The sequence below is a fragment of the Argentina silus genome (assembly GCF_951799395.1).
Source record: "Argentina silus genome assembly, chromosome: 15".
Lineage (NCBI taxonomy): Eukaryota > Metazoa > Chordata > Actinopteri > Argentiniformes > Argentinidae > Argentina > Argentina silus.
Genome location: NC_139669.1, coordinates 893,219 through 908,608, shown reverse-complemented (window position 1 = coordinate 908,608; position 15,390 = coordinate 893,219). Strand labels below are relative to the sequence as shown.

The window sequence follows — 15,390 nt, the reverse complement described above, 5'->3', positions numbered from 1 at the left end:
ATGAAAAGGCCTCATCATCATCATCCATTCATTCTCTGGCTGTGTTTAGCCCTTCCCTCTCTCCCCTCTGCCCTCCTCCTCCTTCCCTCCTTGCTGTCGCTGTTCTCCTGCAGCGCTGCTCCACCAGCATAGTGAAATCTGCTGTAGCGAGAATCATGTCCTTGTTTCCTTATATGGTGATCGGCGTCGCGGGCCGCCTTGTTGAACCGAGGCTCGTGCACCGCCGCCGCCACCATTCGCTTCCATATTTGGAAGTGAGTTCAACAAACCTTGTGAGGGGGTGGGGTGAACCCGGGTGAGACATAACGGAGAACCATCACCCACACCACCACAAATGATTTAGCTCTTGTCTACACAATGTATGTCAGTGTCAAAAAAATGCGAATCATATTATAGCCTAGTGCTACTGTTGCTTACCCGAAACCGAACACACACATAGCACAGGCAAATGCTGCATCTTTACAGACATAAAATGTTTCTCTGTGAGTTCTACAGTGGAACTGACTCTAGCAGCAATAACATTATACAAATACATATATCATCATTCAAATAATGTGGACATAGGCTAATAAATGTATCACATAATATGTCTAAGTAAGACTATTTTCATTGCCTTCCAGCACAAATATCAGATGCCCATAACGATTCAATTTCACCGATGACTGTCTTCTTTTCTGAATATGGTTCTGTGGTCCAGGATTAAGACTTCTATTCCCATCATGCTGCATGGTGAATCTCATGACTCTGTCCCGGCCACGCTCGTGCTCGCACAGAAAGGCGCGTCCTCGTGGTGTATCAAGTGTGCGCCGGGCTGATGCTGCATCATAGCTCATTCAATTTCTAACCAGACGCCGACCAATTCAGAGAGACAGCCATGGTACGTTCACATTTAACAACTAGCTCTGTGCCGCTTCTGTGATAACACCTGCTGACGGACTGTGTGTGATCTTGCCATGTTAATGCGACGGTTTAAGCGTGTTATTTTTTGTATCGCGAATTCATTTCGACAATCAGTGTTCCAGTCGGGTCAGCTGTGGAGGCTAGCGCCGCCGTGCCCTGTACCATTTGCAAGCTAGCTAAAGCCGGAATATTGAATCTTGGATGTTGGCTTAGTAAATTGTTTTAAAACGGGTATGCCGTTAAACTATCCCTGTCCGAAAGTTACTTTTCTGTCACACACATTTCGCCGTTTTTATGGCCTTGCCCAACCAGGACGTGTTCGGGTGGAAGGAAAACGACAAAACGACCCAAAAACAACTGCTGGCGCCATTTCCTCCCTCACCCGTCCTCCCGTTCTCAGGCCTGCGGTGCCCCGGGGCTGCTGGACGTCTAGCGGGGGAAGTTACTGCTCTGTGCTCCTCCTCCCCCGTCAATTTGAAGTATCGAGCCAACGTTATTTAACTGGCTTTGTTTTGTGTTCGCCGGTGCTAACACTTGTGGCTAACGCGCGGGGTGCACTTTGACGTGGTTCTACATGTAGCCTGTTAGCTGGCAAGCTAATTCGACTTCCACCTCCTTTGTCTCTCCGCCAGTCGGTCCGCACAAGTCCCTTTGGTTTTGTTTTTAACTAACGTGCGCAGGTGCCCTATCAATCGTCTAACGCTGACTTACCGCAGTAATTTTATTGTATGTGAAATTAATCGAGTTGGGGAGGTCAGGAATTTAGTGAACATCGTTTTGCCTTATATAGTGCACATGTGCGACCACTGCATTCGTGGCCCCACCCTGGTTTTGGTGCAAAGAACATTTTTGTATAGTTTCCTCATTGCAGTCGGTGTCTGTTTCTAACTTCGCTGGGGTATAATTATTTGGTAATGGATAAACTCAGTCGAATGTGAGCAATTATCTGGTGATGTTAGCGTTTATACCGTGATATCAGTGGCTAAAGATTTAGCAAATTAAATGGGCCCCTTTGTCGTTCGCAGCGTTCAGCACAACGTTCTTCCTGGTTCTACGCACCAAGTTTGACAAGTGATGCGCCGGAATTAAGCGCATGACATGCTACGTTAAAAAGACACGGAAGCCGGACTATTTGTTAGTTATTACTTTACGTTGATCATTGTCGCTAAAAGGTATAGCATTGGCATTATTTATCCCTGAATAATATTGCTAGATCTGAATTATCGGTATATTCGTACACGGCCGGAAGTCATGCTTCCCCAGTCATGGTGTAGCAGTTGTGTTCTTGTACGGCCTCTATCATAATTAAAGATTATGATTGTATGCCAATTTTTAATTGATTAAAACCTGGCTTGTTTCCACGTCTGAGGACCGGACGGGTAAACCACTACAAACGCTGTGGGGTATGCTTTTTCCTAGACCTGGCGAGAGCTGCAAAAGAAGAGGCCTAGTGGAACTGCATGGTAGCTGAGTGCAGTTTGTAGATTTGAGCCTCTGAACTCCTAGCTTGGAGGAGGCATTGTATTGTTCTGGAAATGGAAGTTTTCACCAGGCAGAACCACTTTTAATACTAAAGCAGACTATGACTCCAGATGTGTCAGAACTGCAGGTGAGTTGTCTGGTCTCTCACACCCATAGCAAACATGCCCACGCTCTTCTTACACGCCCTTCGTCCTTCAGGGAGAGTCACTGCCTAGCTGTAGGGCTCTGGAAGGCGTTGAGCAACTCAGATCAGAAGTGAGCTTTTGTTAATGTATTGGTTTGGCTTTGCTGGGGAATGGAGTTTCACCAGAGGAATGGCAAACCTGCCAGGGTTGAGCAGTGCAGCTTTGAGACTTCTGGTAACATCCTCGTTCCCAGGTTGATGGTTCCTGTTGCATAAAGTCAAGTGCACTAATGGAAATCAGAAGACCTGAGTGAGTTTATGACTCAGGGATGTTGTTTTTATTTTGACAGAGGAACCATTGTCTGTGACTCAGCCATGTATTCTAAAAGCTTAATTCCTGTCCCCACCTTCACTCCATAGTCTTTTTACAGCAGCTATGTGAAAAGCTCTCATGTGCGTGCACTTAGTTTGAGGGGGAACAAAAACCCTCGTTATATAAGCAGGTTTTATACCTGCCTGTGGAGACGTGCCTGCTGACCCTATCAGGCAGTGGCAAGCTTCCAGGACACCTTTAGCATGGTTAAGTTAGGCTGTTCATGTACAACAGAGCAACTTTCACTTTCTCCTCCTAATCCGTACAGCTACCTGTCAGTAGAAGGTCCCATTTCAGGGTTGGGCCCTGGAATCTGCCACTTGTGCTGAGTCATCATTCTTCTACTAATCAACGCCGTAGATGGTGGTCCAGTTTGGGCCACACTCTTAAATGTGATGTGTGGGACATTGGAACAGAGTATTGCAGTTCTTACAGTGCACCGCACCCATGGAACATTTAACAGCTAGGCATTGTGCAGCCAACCCCCACTACCTCCTATCGATTCCCTTTATCAGCTGTCCTTGAAGGGTGCATTCCTGCAGTCTAAGTCATGGGCAGCCCTCCCGGCACTCCAATTTCTGTCATTGCTTTATTTCCTGTCACTCTCTGACCATTGCTGGAGATGAGTCAAACTAAGCTTCAGCCCTTAAAAATGGCCTGGCTGAAGTGTTCATGTTGTCTTCCTGCAGACTCGCACTTAAACTTTTTTTTTTTTTTTTTTAATAATATAAATGAAATAGTTTCTCTCGCCCCCAGGCACCCTCTCAAATTTCCTGATTGCTCACTGACCTCCCCACCCGCCACCTCTTCCTATGCCCTTTTCTCTGCAGGCTTCCGGAGTGACCGTCACAGAAGAAGTAATCACGGTCTTCAATGACATGAAGGTGCGCAAGGCCCAGGCAAATGAGGAAGAGAAGAGGAAGAGGAAGAAGATGGTAATGTTCTGCCTGAGCGAGAACAAGAAGAACATCATCCTGGAGGAGGGTAGAGAAATCCTGACTGGGGACGTTGAAGACACCTTCACTGACCCATACCTGCAGTTTGTCAAGATGCTGCCCCCGGAGGACTGCCGCTACGCCCTCTACGACGCCACCTACGAGACCAAGGAGACCAAGAAAGAGGACCTGGTCTTCATCTTCTGGTGAGGAGAGGGCTTTACATTTACATTTTACGTTTATGGCTTTTAGTAGACGCCTTTATCCAAAGCGACATACTTAAACAAATGTATTAGTTGTAAGTGAATCATCTATCCATCAGTCACCAGAAGACAAAGTGATCAATGCTCACACCAGGGGCCATTGGCAGTCGTAATGCCAGTAGGCTAATCTTTATTTTTTAAATATTTTATTAGCAGGAGAGAACTTGTACAGGGGAGAAGAGGTCTCGGGGTTAGGGTTAGTATAGGGGGGGTAGTGAGTGTGAAGCGGCCTTTGTGCAGACTGGGGAAGGGGTCTTATCAGCTGTCTAATGCTGGAACAGTCTGCCCATTCAAACATATTTGTGGTTTTAATAAGTGTTTTGTCTTAAATACTTGGGCCAGCATTGCTTAACCTTTGTTCCCCTGTATTCCCGTAGGGCCCCAGAGAGCGCCCCCCTGAAGAGCAAGATGATCTATGCCAGCTCAAAGGATGCCATCAAGAAGAAGTTTACAGGTGAGAAGCACCTCTTGGTTTCCAGGGGGTCTTGGTCTTCACATTGTCCCCTTGAGCAGGTCCTCCTCTGCCCTGTGGTCAGCGTCACATAACTCAACAAATGTAGCTTTAAGAGTTAAGTTTGGTTTGTTTCTAAATTACCCCTCTTGTTTTAATTCCAGGTATCAAGCATGAGTGGCAAGTGAACGGTCTTGATGATATCAAGGACCGACGCACCCTTGCTGATAAGCTCGGAGGCTCAGCGGTAGTCACCCTGGAAGGAAAGCCTGTATAAATCTAGCCCCGGGCTTCAATTGAGGCCTACCAGACACATCTGAGGGGTTTGGCTGTTCATTCCAATATGGTTGGGAGGAGGGGCAAAGCAGGACCAGGATCATTTGTGGGACTGTGGGGGGAGGGGGGGGGATACGGTGGGAGGGGGGGGGTTGAAAATGACAGTTTTCAAATTCCACAACTGCAGGCTGTCATTCCAGTTCACATGACATAATGAACAAGAACAAAACACACACAAAGAGGAAAAAAAGCAATTTTAAAAAAGAAAAACTAGAAAAGGATGATGATTAAAAAGTAAATATACAAAATGTAAATGTTTGAGGTTCCAGGTTCCATTGGAGTGATTGCAGAGAAAGGGACAGGGCAACAACTGTTACAATTCCAACTATTGAATCCTGCAAGATACTGTTCTTAATTATACAACTACCTTTTTTTTTTGCCAAACTTCTAGTTAAGTTTTCTAAGTAAGTGTGTATAGTTGAGACTAGGTGTAGTACAAAATGATTCTGATTGCACAAGATGTATCAAAACCTTTTTCTCTCTTTTTGTTTTGAACATGCAAATTCCAAAACTTTTTAAGTGATTCCAGTTATTTTTATTTCCAGGTCTGAGTAAAAACCATGGCATTGATGTAATAATTGAACACATTCCTTTTACTTGTTAAAAACAGGATCCAGTGGGTTTAAGTCAGGAGGATTGGGTAGTCTGAGGGTCGGAGCGATGTGTTTGAACAGCCTGTGTTCAGCGCTTAGATTGGTATCGAATGGTGGATGTTTTGTATTGTCTCCTTATCTCTAATAAAAAGGCACTAAACTACTGACTTTGTTTTGCTCTTACTTCATATTCTTTGGTCGTTGTGTACCGTTGTTCACTGGCCCATCCAGATGAGTTGGCTTTTGTGTTGATTATTCAGTTGCCACAAATTAGCAAAGAAGCAGAGGGATGTTCCACTGAATATACAGCTGAACATGATATTGACACTTAATCTCTGGTTGGGTTCCTAAGAATGGATATTTACTTCCCTTTACTCAGGTGTGGGTATTGCTAAAAAAAGAAGCCCAAAATGCCTTAATCAGCAATCCAACTCTCACTACAAAAGACCCTCTTCAAGAATATAATATAAGATGTTATTCAGAGAGGAATTCTTTTGTAATGGGAGTTGGATTGTAGTGTTTGTAAGGTGTTTGAGATGTAACGTATCTAAACGTTTCTTGTGGAATCAACTGCAGCCAACGTGAGTGAAACACTATTGTTGGGTTGTATTTTCAGTGGAACATCCTTTTAAGAGCTGAGCTAATAGATATGCATAAACTGTCATAAGACAAATGTATTATGTTCTGACCACAAGAGGGCACCCCGACACCACGTTTGTCCTGTCTCCTATTTTCCTTAACCAAAATACCATGGACACAGCAATTATGATAGAAATCTCTCAGTTTATTAAAATAGATAAAAGCATTTTCCAAAAATAAAATTATCGCCAACATTCTGTCCCCCCCCCCCCTCTGGGTAAAGCAAGCTGTCCGCTTCCAGAATTTAGAGTAAAAACCCCTCCTGTCTTTACTTCATTTCTCCTCCCTGCCCTCACACCTTCGACATGTTGCTGCTTTCAGTCTCATAGTACGTTACCAGTGTGGTCTGTGTATGTTAGTGTACATGTGTTATAGGAATGCCTACCAGTATGTGGATCATTAGGAACGGATTGCCCTGTAACAGGTGAATCTCGCCACATCCTGAGAGACATTACCTGACAGAAAAACGTCTCCTGCCCACATTTCTTTGTAAGTGAATCTCCATACCGAAGCAAGTGATGAAAAGCATGCTGATGCAGTATTATTGAGAAAACAATGAGGAGAGTATGATACCTGAAGCCTATAGAAAAGAAGTCCAGTACTTCCCTTAACTGCCTAATGGTGCTCTGGCGGCCACCCTTCCACAGCTGAAAACGAACAGGTTCCATCACAGTTATAACACGTCTAAACTCTAGAACACACAGTACAACAGAGGAAAGGGTCAGGGTTTTTCTTCTCCCTCCAATAAAAAGTGGTTTGCTTTAATATGGTGGAAATATCGAGTCAAGTGTTATGAAGCAGACCATGAGGAAAAGTGCATTACAAAGCTGCTGCGATGATGATATCGTTGGCAGAAGTGTTTCAGGAGGCAGAGATCCCGACAGAGGAGCTAGTTAATTCTGAGGAGAGAGAAGTGTCATTGAGGGAACTGAGTCAGAGCCAATAAGGGACCTTCCTGTGCTTTTCAGAGTAAGGGACAGTCACAGTGGTTAAGTCTCCGAGAAAAACTTCTTCTAGCAGTCCTGTTTTCTTAGCTAGCATTTTAGATTTAAAATCTTTATTAGGATTAAATCCAGTTTCACTCATGCCCTTTATTGAAGGAGATACAGAGGCAATTATCCCCCACATTTTCCTTAAGGGATGTTGTGCTTATTTCAATAATGTTTCAGTCATCAGCTTCAAAGCCTCCATTCTTTCTTAGTCCAACCTCCTTCTCCTTCTCTCCCTTAATCCTGACTGCAGTCCACACGATTCCCATGTACCCAATAACAGATCTGGGCAAACTTCAGAGGGGTGAAGCGTACGGCCACGTTGTAGTCACGGTTCTCTCCGTCTATCTCCAGCCACTGGTGTCCAGAGAAGATGCCGATGACCTTCCTCTCCCAGCGCTCCAGGGCAGTGTCCCACACGCGGCCGTACACCCCCGAGCCGCTGGCCCCCGGGCGGGCATCACAGTGCTGGTAGATCAGGTCATTAGACTCGTCCTCTACGGGGCAGAAGCGGTAGACCAGCTCCCCGGGCCTGTCGCTGTCAAACCCAGAGAAGTGGATACGCTTCCCTGCCAGGTCGTCCGAAGCGGGGGCCACGGACAGACGCATGAAGGGCCGGCGGTGAGGCCAGCGCAGCTCCAGGAGGGCGTAGTCAAAGTCCATGCTGACCTCCTGAGGGCCCTGGATCCAGCCCTTGGGCACACGTGTGCGTCTGACCCGGACCCAGCGCACCAGGGGCTTCTTGGTGGAGGTCTGGCTGGGCTTGGTGCCGTTGATGGAAGGCGGGGTCAGGAATCCCACCCTGAGCTTACGGGCCCCTTTGACATAATCCTTCCCATCATGCACGCAGTGGGCGGCGGTCAGGACGTGGCGCTGAGACACCAGAACCCCCGTGCAGCCCGTAGAGATCCGCACGGCCGTAGAGAAAGGATAGTCCAACAGGAAATGGTCACCGCGGATGTTGAAACGGCCATCGGCCCCGTAAATCTGCCGCCTCACACGCCGGTGCTGGGAGGTGACTCTACGTCCTCTCCTCGGAGGGGGGTGGACGGCTGGGCTGATAGTTCCCTCATACTCATCCTCATCCTCCACATCCACAGTGGTGAGGGTGCGAGAACCGTCGGAATACAACGTCTCGAATGCCAGTTGCTCAGTTAGGTGCTCTTTTCTGCTCTCTTGCTCTCCCCTGTGGTAGCAGCTGGCGTTACAGTGAGTGGTGAAGTCCAGTTGAGTCTGAGCACTGAAGCGAGAGCGGGAGAGAGGCAGGGGGGCGTGGGGCACCAGGGAGGGGAGGTGGCCGGGGTGTTGGTGAGGGGGGGCTCGGGACGACAGCGAAAGGGGGAAGAGGAGTGAGAGGAGCAGGATTGAAGTCGAGAGATGAGTCGGCCAAGAGTTTGGATGTGGTGACATGGTTGTGACGGAAAAACGCTGAAATGAGAAAAATACGCTTTACATTTCATAACAATACACAAAAAACAAACAAAAAAGACTTATCCTTGAGGAATGGTATCGATAACCAGGGATGTAGTGGACTTCCTGCTTGATTAATGATGCTTAAAACCCGATTATTATTACTAATAAAACACAACTGTGGAGAATACTGGCCTGTATCCATGATTTCAATCTTTGAGTGAGTCATTCACAAACTATAATCCCCTATAAAAATCTGTACTCTCTTTCTCCCTTTGACAGGTGGACTCCAACCCCCGCCAGTGCTCAGTGCCCTGAAACATGACATCATCAGCACCGCCTCATGTTGCAATGTGCAGGTCTGAATTTCATTTATTTAAGAAGGTAACAATGCACCGCTTGTTCCTGTCTATAAGGTGGGCTATTCAGAAAATGGGATTTTTAAACACGGAACAAGAGGCTAACAAGCATTAAAATGTCGATTCTGTGTGCTGGTGGCCACATTTCTCATAGAGAGGTGTGTATGACAATACAGGTGGAATGTAATATGGCCTATTATTTTATCCAAAACTGCAAGAAATACGCACATATTGAATGTGTGTGTGTGTGTGCGTGTGTGGGGATAGGAGGGATGGGGGGGAGGGACAGTGTATTAATGATAAGGTTCTTGGGCAAGGTGGTGTCTACCATCAAACATTAACTAGTTTTCTGTGTATATGTATGTATGGTGTGCTAGGAGGGACATGGGGAAACTCGATAGGTCTTAAGACTATGGACCTCCAGGCTTTCGTGGCGTAGAAAAGAGCAGGTGACTGAAAGTGAAATGAGACAAGTCGAGGCATGGAAAGCTTTTCCACACAAAAAGAGGCAGAGAAGGGTGGGGAGCCATCACAGACACACCCACAGTGCGGAGGAGATACAATTACCTCTTTGAGCTTGTCTAGAGCAGATTTAAAGACACACTTGTTGACGGTCTGTAATCTTCACTGCTGTCAAATCTCTCACACCCCTCTCTAACACACCCTAGTCTCTTATTCTCTTATTCTGGCTGCTCTGTATGGGATATACGTACATATTTAGTCATCCTCAGTGAAGTTAAATTGCATTTGCTCTGGCATTCTTACAAATGTATTGTCAAACTGCACATAAAAAGCCCAGAGCCTCTTAACAGAAGTTCTGGGAAAGCAAGGCTATTAAGCTGCCTGGACGGGGCTGTTTACAATGAGAGATACCCTCACTTGTTATTGGCTTTAGGGATATGGGGGAAAGCATGGAAAGCAAAAATTCAATCAATGACTAATCCAAATGAAATAGATAGATAAATCCAAATAGATTAAAGAATTCTAAATCAAGGAATGTCATGTTGACTGACTGTTTTACTCTGCCCAGCAGTCAATGGTGGGAGAGTTTGATCTGGGTGGGCCTGAGCCTCAATGTTAACAGAACTTAACTGATCCTCAAATTGGAAAGTTCTGGATCTCCCAGCTCAAAGCTTGCCTTTTGAATTAAGAGGGGACTTTCACATCCTCTTGTAACTGGGTGTAACACTAACTGGGTGTAACACTTGCATCTTGCAGCAGAGTAAGGTGATTTGCATTTCAGTTCCAGTGAATACTAGAATCGAAAAACTAGAAATAGAAAATTCCCCTTTTTAAATTGAAATTACTTGATTATTACAATAGAAAAGATCCCTGCTATAACCTGCAGGAGTAGGCTAACACTACTGTAGCCAACTGATGGAGCCTGAGAGCAAGCAGCAATACACCTTCACACAAAGGTACATGAGCATTCCAACACAGAACATCTTAACACCTGAGATCTGTCGTCGACATTCCTCATCCCATCTGTGACCCTTGAGTGAAGTCTCTGGAATTCTGGAAACAACCAGACCAACGCTTTGTCCTGAAAGCCCCCCCTCATCTGGTTCTTTGTCATACACCTCATGAGTGAATGTGGTCCTGTGTTCCATGCCCACTACTTGCGTTGTTAGACTTTAAAGACAACAGATGATGTTTACCTTGCCCTGTCACTGTTGACGCACCAATACAGACGAATAAGGAGGTCGTTTAAGAAATGCAGGGGGGGGGGGGGGCTGTAAATAGTTAATTTTAGCAATGCAACATGCATCAGTGGAGTTACATTAGTTACACTTTGTAATAGACTTGCCTGTAATTTCCCAGTTTAGGGCAGCATTTGGTAACATAGTTAAACATCGATAAACTATTCAAGTAAGAACCATGTAATGAATCTAATTATTAATGTACAATGATAATACAAATAATTGTCTTCTTTTCCTACTTTACCTTCTTATAAAATTGATCAACAAAGCCTGTGTTTAAATCCAGATCACGTTTTCGCCCCCCTTAAAAGTACAGGGCATCTCAATTCCCCAGCTTTCTCCCATCTCGCCTGTATGACAGGTAGTGTCTTTCCAAGGTCTCGCTGAGGGCTCGTCGCCACTTTTACAGCGTGTCCGGATCAATCAGGTCCCAGTGCGGTGAGGAGAGGGTGAGAGGCGGCATATGGCGTCTATTCGCTCTGAATGTGACTGTCCGTCCGTGAGAGTCGCTTCAACGGCTGTTCGGCTCAAGCGCTTACAAATAACTGAAAATGTTTCTGAAAAGAAATGTTGAAGCGCCCTCCCTCACGGTCCTAGCGCCCCTGCTTCCCTGCTGTACTCAAAACTGGAGCATGTCCCAGCTGGTCAAATCAGCTTCTGGATGGTGAGAGTGAAAACATCTGAAACACTGTGGCAAGTCAAAATCAATATACCCTCTAAAACTATTGCAAAAGTGAAACTGTGACTTTATTTACCTCTCTGTTGACTTTGCAGGTGGGAATGAATAGCCCGAGGATATTTTAATTGCTACCTGCCTATTAGATCTGAGGTGAGGCTGCACAAATAGCCACAGGCTCTTGTAAATCATCTAACCTGCAACAGTTAGAACCAGAACCAGAAATTGAAGCAAAGTATGCGACCATACAATACATCTCCATGTGCTTATCTTTGTGTGAATACAAACAGGTTACAGCCTGGTCCTTGTCCATGTGGATCAATGATCCTGATCAAAACACAGTAATAAGGCTTTGATTAAACTCACTGGAAGAGAGACATTTACTCTTATTAGTGCAGTGATTATAACCGGCAAGGAGATGAATTCCAGAGGTGTTCCGGCATGTTCTGGTGCTGATATTCATCTTCCCTGTCCACTCCACACACAGCTCTGCCTGAGTGACCTTGATCTCTTTCGGGGTGCGTCTTTCGCTCATGCCCTTGCAAACCTGTGGAATTTTCTACCCCTTCTTCCAGCTCCATCCCAGAGTCCAGTCCACCTCCCCTGGTGCCGGGACAGAGGTCCCTCACACAGGCCAGGCCGCTTTCTGGAATGCTGTGGAATTTAACAGCAAGGACAAAAGACGAGCCTTCAACACAATGTACCTGCTGTTGTGCTCAAGTGAGAGTGTGTGGCTCCTCACTGCCAATGTCACACCTACCAACCGCTTACACTTTGGCCTCTTTTCACTTTTCCTTGAGCTATTTTAGCTCACAGAGCACACAGTACCTCTATACCTTATATAGAGCATACCTTATATAGAGCATACCTTATATAGAGCATACCTCTATACACCTTGTGTCTCCTTGAGCTGGAATGTGAGATCAGATGAGTCAGATAAGATTCATTAGTTAGATTCAATGGTTGTCAGTTGTGTAAATTGCCCTTTTCCACTTGAGGCCCTCTGTGTTAGTGATGATGCATATTATCTGCTGCCATCTCCCCTCCTGGCTTTCAAGATAACAGGGCATTGAGGACAGAGGTGTGGTCAGAGGGAGGTTTTCTTTTCCCGTAATAGGGACAGAGTGATATTGAAACAATGGTGTCTAGGTCTTGTAGGCAGGAGGAGCAGGGCAGGGAGGTGTAAATGTGTAAGGGTTGTTGTGAGAGATGGTATCAGGCTTTGACTTTGGACAAACATGAGCTGTGTCACAGCAGGAGGGAGAGCGAGGGAGAGAGAAAGAGACTTCCTCTGTGTGTGTTTGGCATCAAACTAATAGGATTCCGTCTCTTTCCGTTGTCTTGACTTTTCCTTGTTCCTCACATTCCCTTGCCTCTCTGGTGTTGTATCTGGAATCATACAATTATGAAACAAACTTGTACACATTAAGACATACATTTGAGCCGCTCAACCTACGGGATTGAGATGTGTAAAATATTTTTATTCAGCATTGTCTATTTTCCACTCTTTCTTTTTCTATCTCTCTTTCACTGTCTGTAATTAGGAGGCCCAAATGAGATGCTGTAAAAACAGGCTCCTGGTCAGGAATTCTGCAGGAATCCGGTCTCCAGACTGTGTCCTGCCCAGCGCACAGTGGAGCAGTTGTTCCTGCCCCGATCTAGGATTCACGCCTCACCCAAGAGAGAGAGAACTCACGGGAAGGAGGGTGCTTTGTAAAAAAAGAAAAAAGTGTTTGCCCCTTTTAAAATGTTGAAAACATCTCCCTCTCCAAAGTCCACCTCCCTGTCTTCAAACACATGAGGTCCTGAAGGTCAGTGGCCCTGTGGCCCCTCTCCCTTCCTCTCCCTCCCTGAAACACGCTCACTCTTTCCTAGATGATTCAGGAAAGCAAACAAAACAGGGACCCCCGTCTCCCCATGGGAAATGGCTGTCTTTATCGTTCAACTATGACCACGTTTCTGGAGAATGTTATGAGCGTGTCAACCCATGCAGAGAGAGAAGGAAAATTAATTACACAGAAATAAAGTTTGAAAGCGGAACGATTGCGTTGTAAGCCACCCCTGACAAGTGATTACATTTGTGTTTGTCTTCCTTGACTGTTTTGTGTTTGTTTAGGGTTCGCTAATATCTTATTACACGTCAGAGTTTGAGGAAAAGCTGATTCAGCTGGAAGGAAACAGTAAAGACTCCAGATGAGTGAGTTCACACTGGGTATGTGTGAGTAGGCATACCTCCGATTTCCATGGAAATGGCTGCCGTGGTAGGCGCAAGTCAAAGCCTGCAAGTCCATTCTGTACAAACTCACTCATAAGTCAATAACTCATACTGTTCATACAGTATAAGCATTCTTTTATGGGTAAACTGAGGCGACTTTAAAAAATAACTGTGATTCCAGTGTCATAACAGTGAAGCTCTCATTCAGGGGTCATATTCAGTTCTACATCACGTCCCCCATTCTCATACAGCAGGTAATAGGAAGGCTATAACCTCTGTGGCGGTCCCTGCATATCCTATTAACAAGTGTATAAACACACACAGATGATACCACCTTTGCCCATGTAATGCCACCCTGGTGGGCCCAGGGATCAGGGCCTTGTGTAATCACTCAGCTGACATGCAGGCGGGCCCCGCGACAGTTCTCCAAGCAAACAGGGATTATTAACAAGATCACAGGGCTTTCTCTGTACTCTTTAATCCGATAATTGGCTTCAGATTCAAGCCAGTGATCTGGGCCTCACAACAGTAGAGTGAACCTTTCATAACAATGGCCGCAGCTCTTGACCCCTTTACCGCCTGGGACTGCTGTCACTCAGAATTCTCTTATGTACTTCTGGGAATGTGGAGCCTTCCTGAGTGTAGTGTAGCTCTTCAAGAGTGGAGTTGTGAACACAAACAATGTCCCCTTCCTGTCCTCACTCTCCAGCACCCCAGTACTTTATGCCTTTCTTTTATCATCCAGTTATATGTATTACTCCCTCTCCCTCCCTCCCTCCCTCCCTCCCTCCCTCATCAAAGCCCTCTCCATTTGTCTGTGCAGCCTACAGGCTACAGTCTCTCCCCCCATTTCTCAGTTTGTCTCACTGTAAAGAAAACCTCCCTCACTCTGTTTCTGTTTCCTCATCCAACACCCGGAAAAACACAATGAAACACGTCCTGATCCTCATTAATTTCAATTGATGGGTATTGTGTTTTTCGTTGACAATTATACAACAGTAAATTATGTTCTTTGCACATCATCTATTCAATCAATCATCATCTATTCAATGTGATGTCAGAGTTTTGCTCCTCATAAATCACTTAATCAGTGAGACACCGTTTCCCCTCTTCTTTTACCGCCCCAACCCCCCCTGTCCTCCCTCTCCTCCTCCTCCCTCTCCTCCTCCTCCCTCTCCTCCTCCCTCTCTGTGCCTCTCCCCCCGCTGGTCCCTGGTACTCCTGCGGGGCCCAGAGGGTATGTGTCCAGGCCACTTCCCTCTCTGTGCCTCTCCCCCCGCTGGTCCCTGGTGCTCCTGCGGGGCCCAGAGGGTATGTGTCCAGGCCACTTCCCGCTCTGCATGAAGTCATCCCCAGTCTGGCAGCACAAGTGCAGTGAGGAGGGAAAATACTGGAAAAAACAACGAGCAAACAGACCAATAAGAAATGCAAGTGGAATTACCCTTATCAGACACTTTGATGGAGCAGAGGAGAGTCTCTCTAAATATTTCCCCAACCAGCTCAGGCATGGTAAAGGGTAAGGCAGGGACAATATTGGGCTTGGAACCTTTCCGAAACAGTATCCTGTCACTCCAACCTCTGGCCTCCCCTAACAACCCTCTCAACTTCCCCCTTGGACTGGAGCCATGGAAACTACAGGGTGATCTGTTGGTCAAATCAAGTGAGGTAAACTAGGGTAGGTGAAACCGTGACCAGCGTGAAGACTGAATGAGGAAAATGTATCTGATATTTTAGTGTTTTCCATATAAAGGCAGATGCACGATTCTGTCACTGTAAAACACATAATGAAACTCTGCAAACACTCCTGAAAAACAAGCTTTGGCATGAACCACAGTTGTGGAAGGAGAATGCATAAAAACATCAAAATGGCCTTTGAACGGCTGTGGTGTGATGGGGAACAATTTTATGAGGTAAAGGAACAAAACAAAAAAGGAAAAAGCTTGGA

General features: G+C 45.9%; 2 protein-coding genes across 2 annotated transcripts; one reads left to right on the top strand and one right to left on the bottom strand.

The window, feature by feature from the left end:
• Positions 1-771: 771 nt before the first annotated feature.
• On the top strand, positions 772-5,621 carry cfl1 (cofilin 1). Its single transcript, XM_083686430.1, has 4 exons — positions 772-877; positions 3,710-4,020; positions 4,455-4,531; positions 4,693-5,621. Exons 1-4 carry the CDS (start codon positions 875-877, stop codon positions 4,803-4,805), a joined length of 504 nt encoding a protein of 167 aa, XP_083542556.1. The 5' UTR covers positions 772-874; the 3' UTR covers positions 4,806-5,621.
• Positions 5,622-6,323: 702 nt separating this feature from the next.
• prss23 (serine protease 23) lies at positions 6,324-11,072 on the bottom strand. The gene is made up of 2 exons (XM_083685760.1): positions 10,799-11,072; positions 6,324-8,513 (listed from the first exon to the last, which is right to left on the bottom strand). The coding sequence occupies exon 2, from the start codon at positions 8,493-8,495 to the stop codon at positions 7,323-7,325; it is 1,173 nt and encodes a 390-aa protein (XP_083541886.1). The 5' UTR covers positions 8,496-8,513; positions 10,799-11,072; the 3' UTR covers positions 6,324-7,322.
• Between the last annotated feature and the right edge of the window lie 4,318 nt (positions 11,073-15,390).

What these genes read in the sequence shown, in the direction of transcription:
- cfl1 (XM_083686430.1), top strand. An exon ending in GACCTGGTCTTCATCTTCTG is followed by an intron (nt 4,021 to 4,454) that starts GTGAGGAGAGGG and finishes GTATTCCCGTAG; the next exon opens with GGCCCCAGAGAGCGCCCCCC. An exon ending in CATCAAGAAGAAGTTTACAG is followed by an intron (nt 4,532 to 4,692) that starts GTGAGAAGCACC and finishes TTTTAATTCCAG; the next exon opens with GTATCAAGCATGAGTGGCAA.
- prss23 (XM_083685760.1), bottom strand. Translation starts at nt 8,495, where the DNA reads ATGTCACCACATCCAAACTCTTGGCCGACTCATCTCTCGACTTCAATC.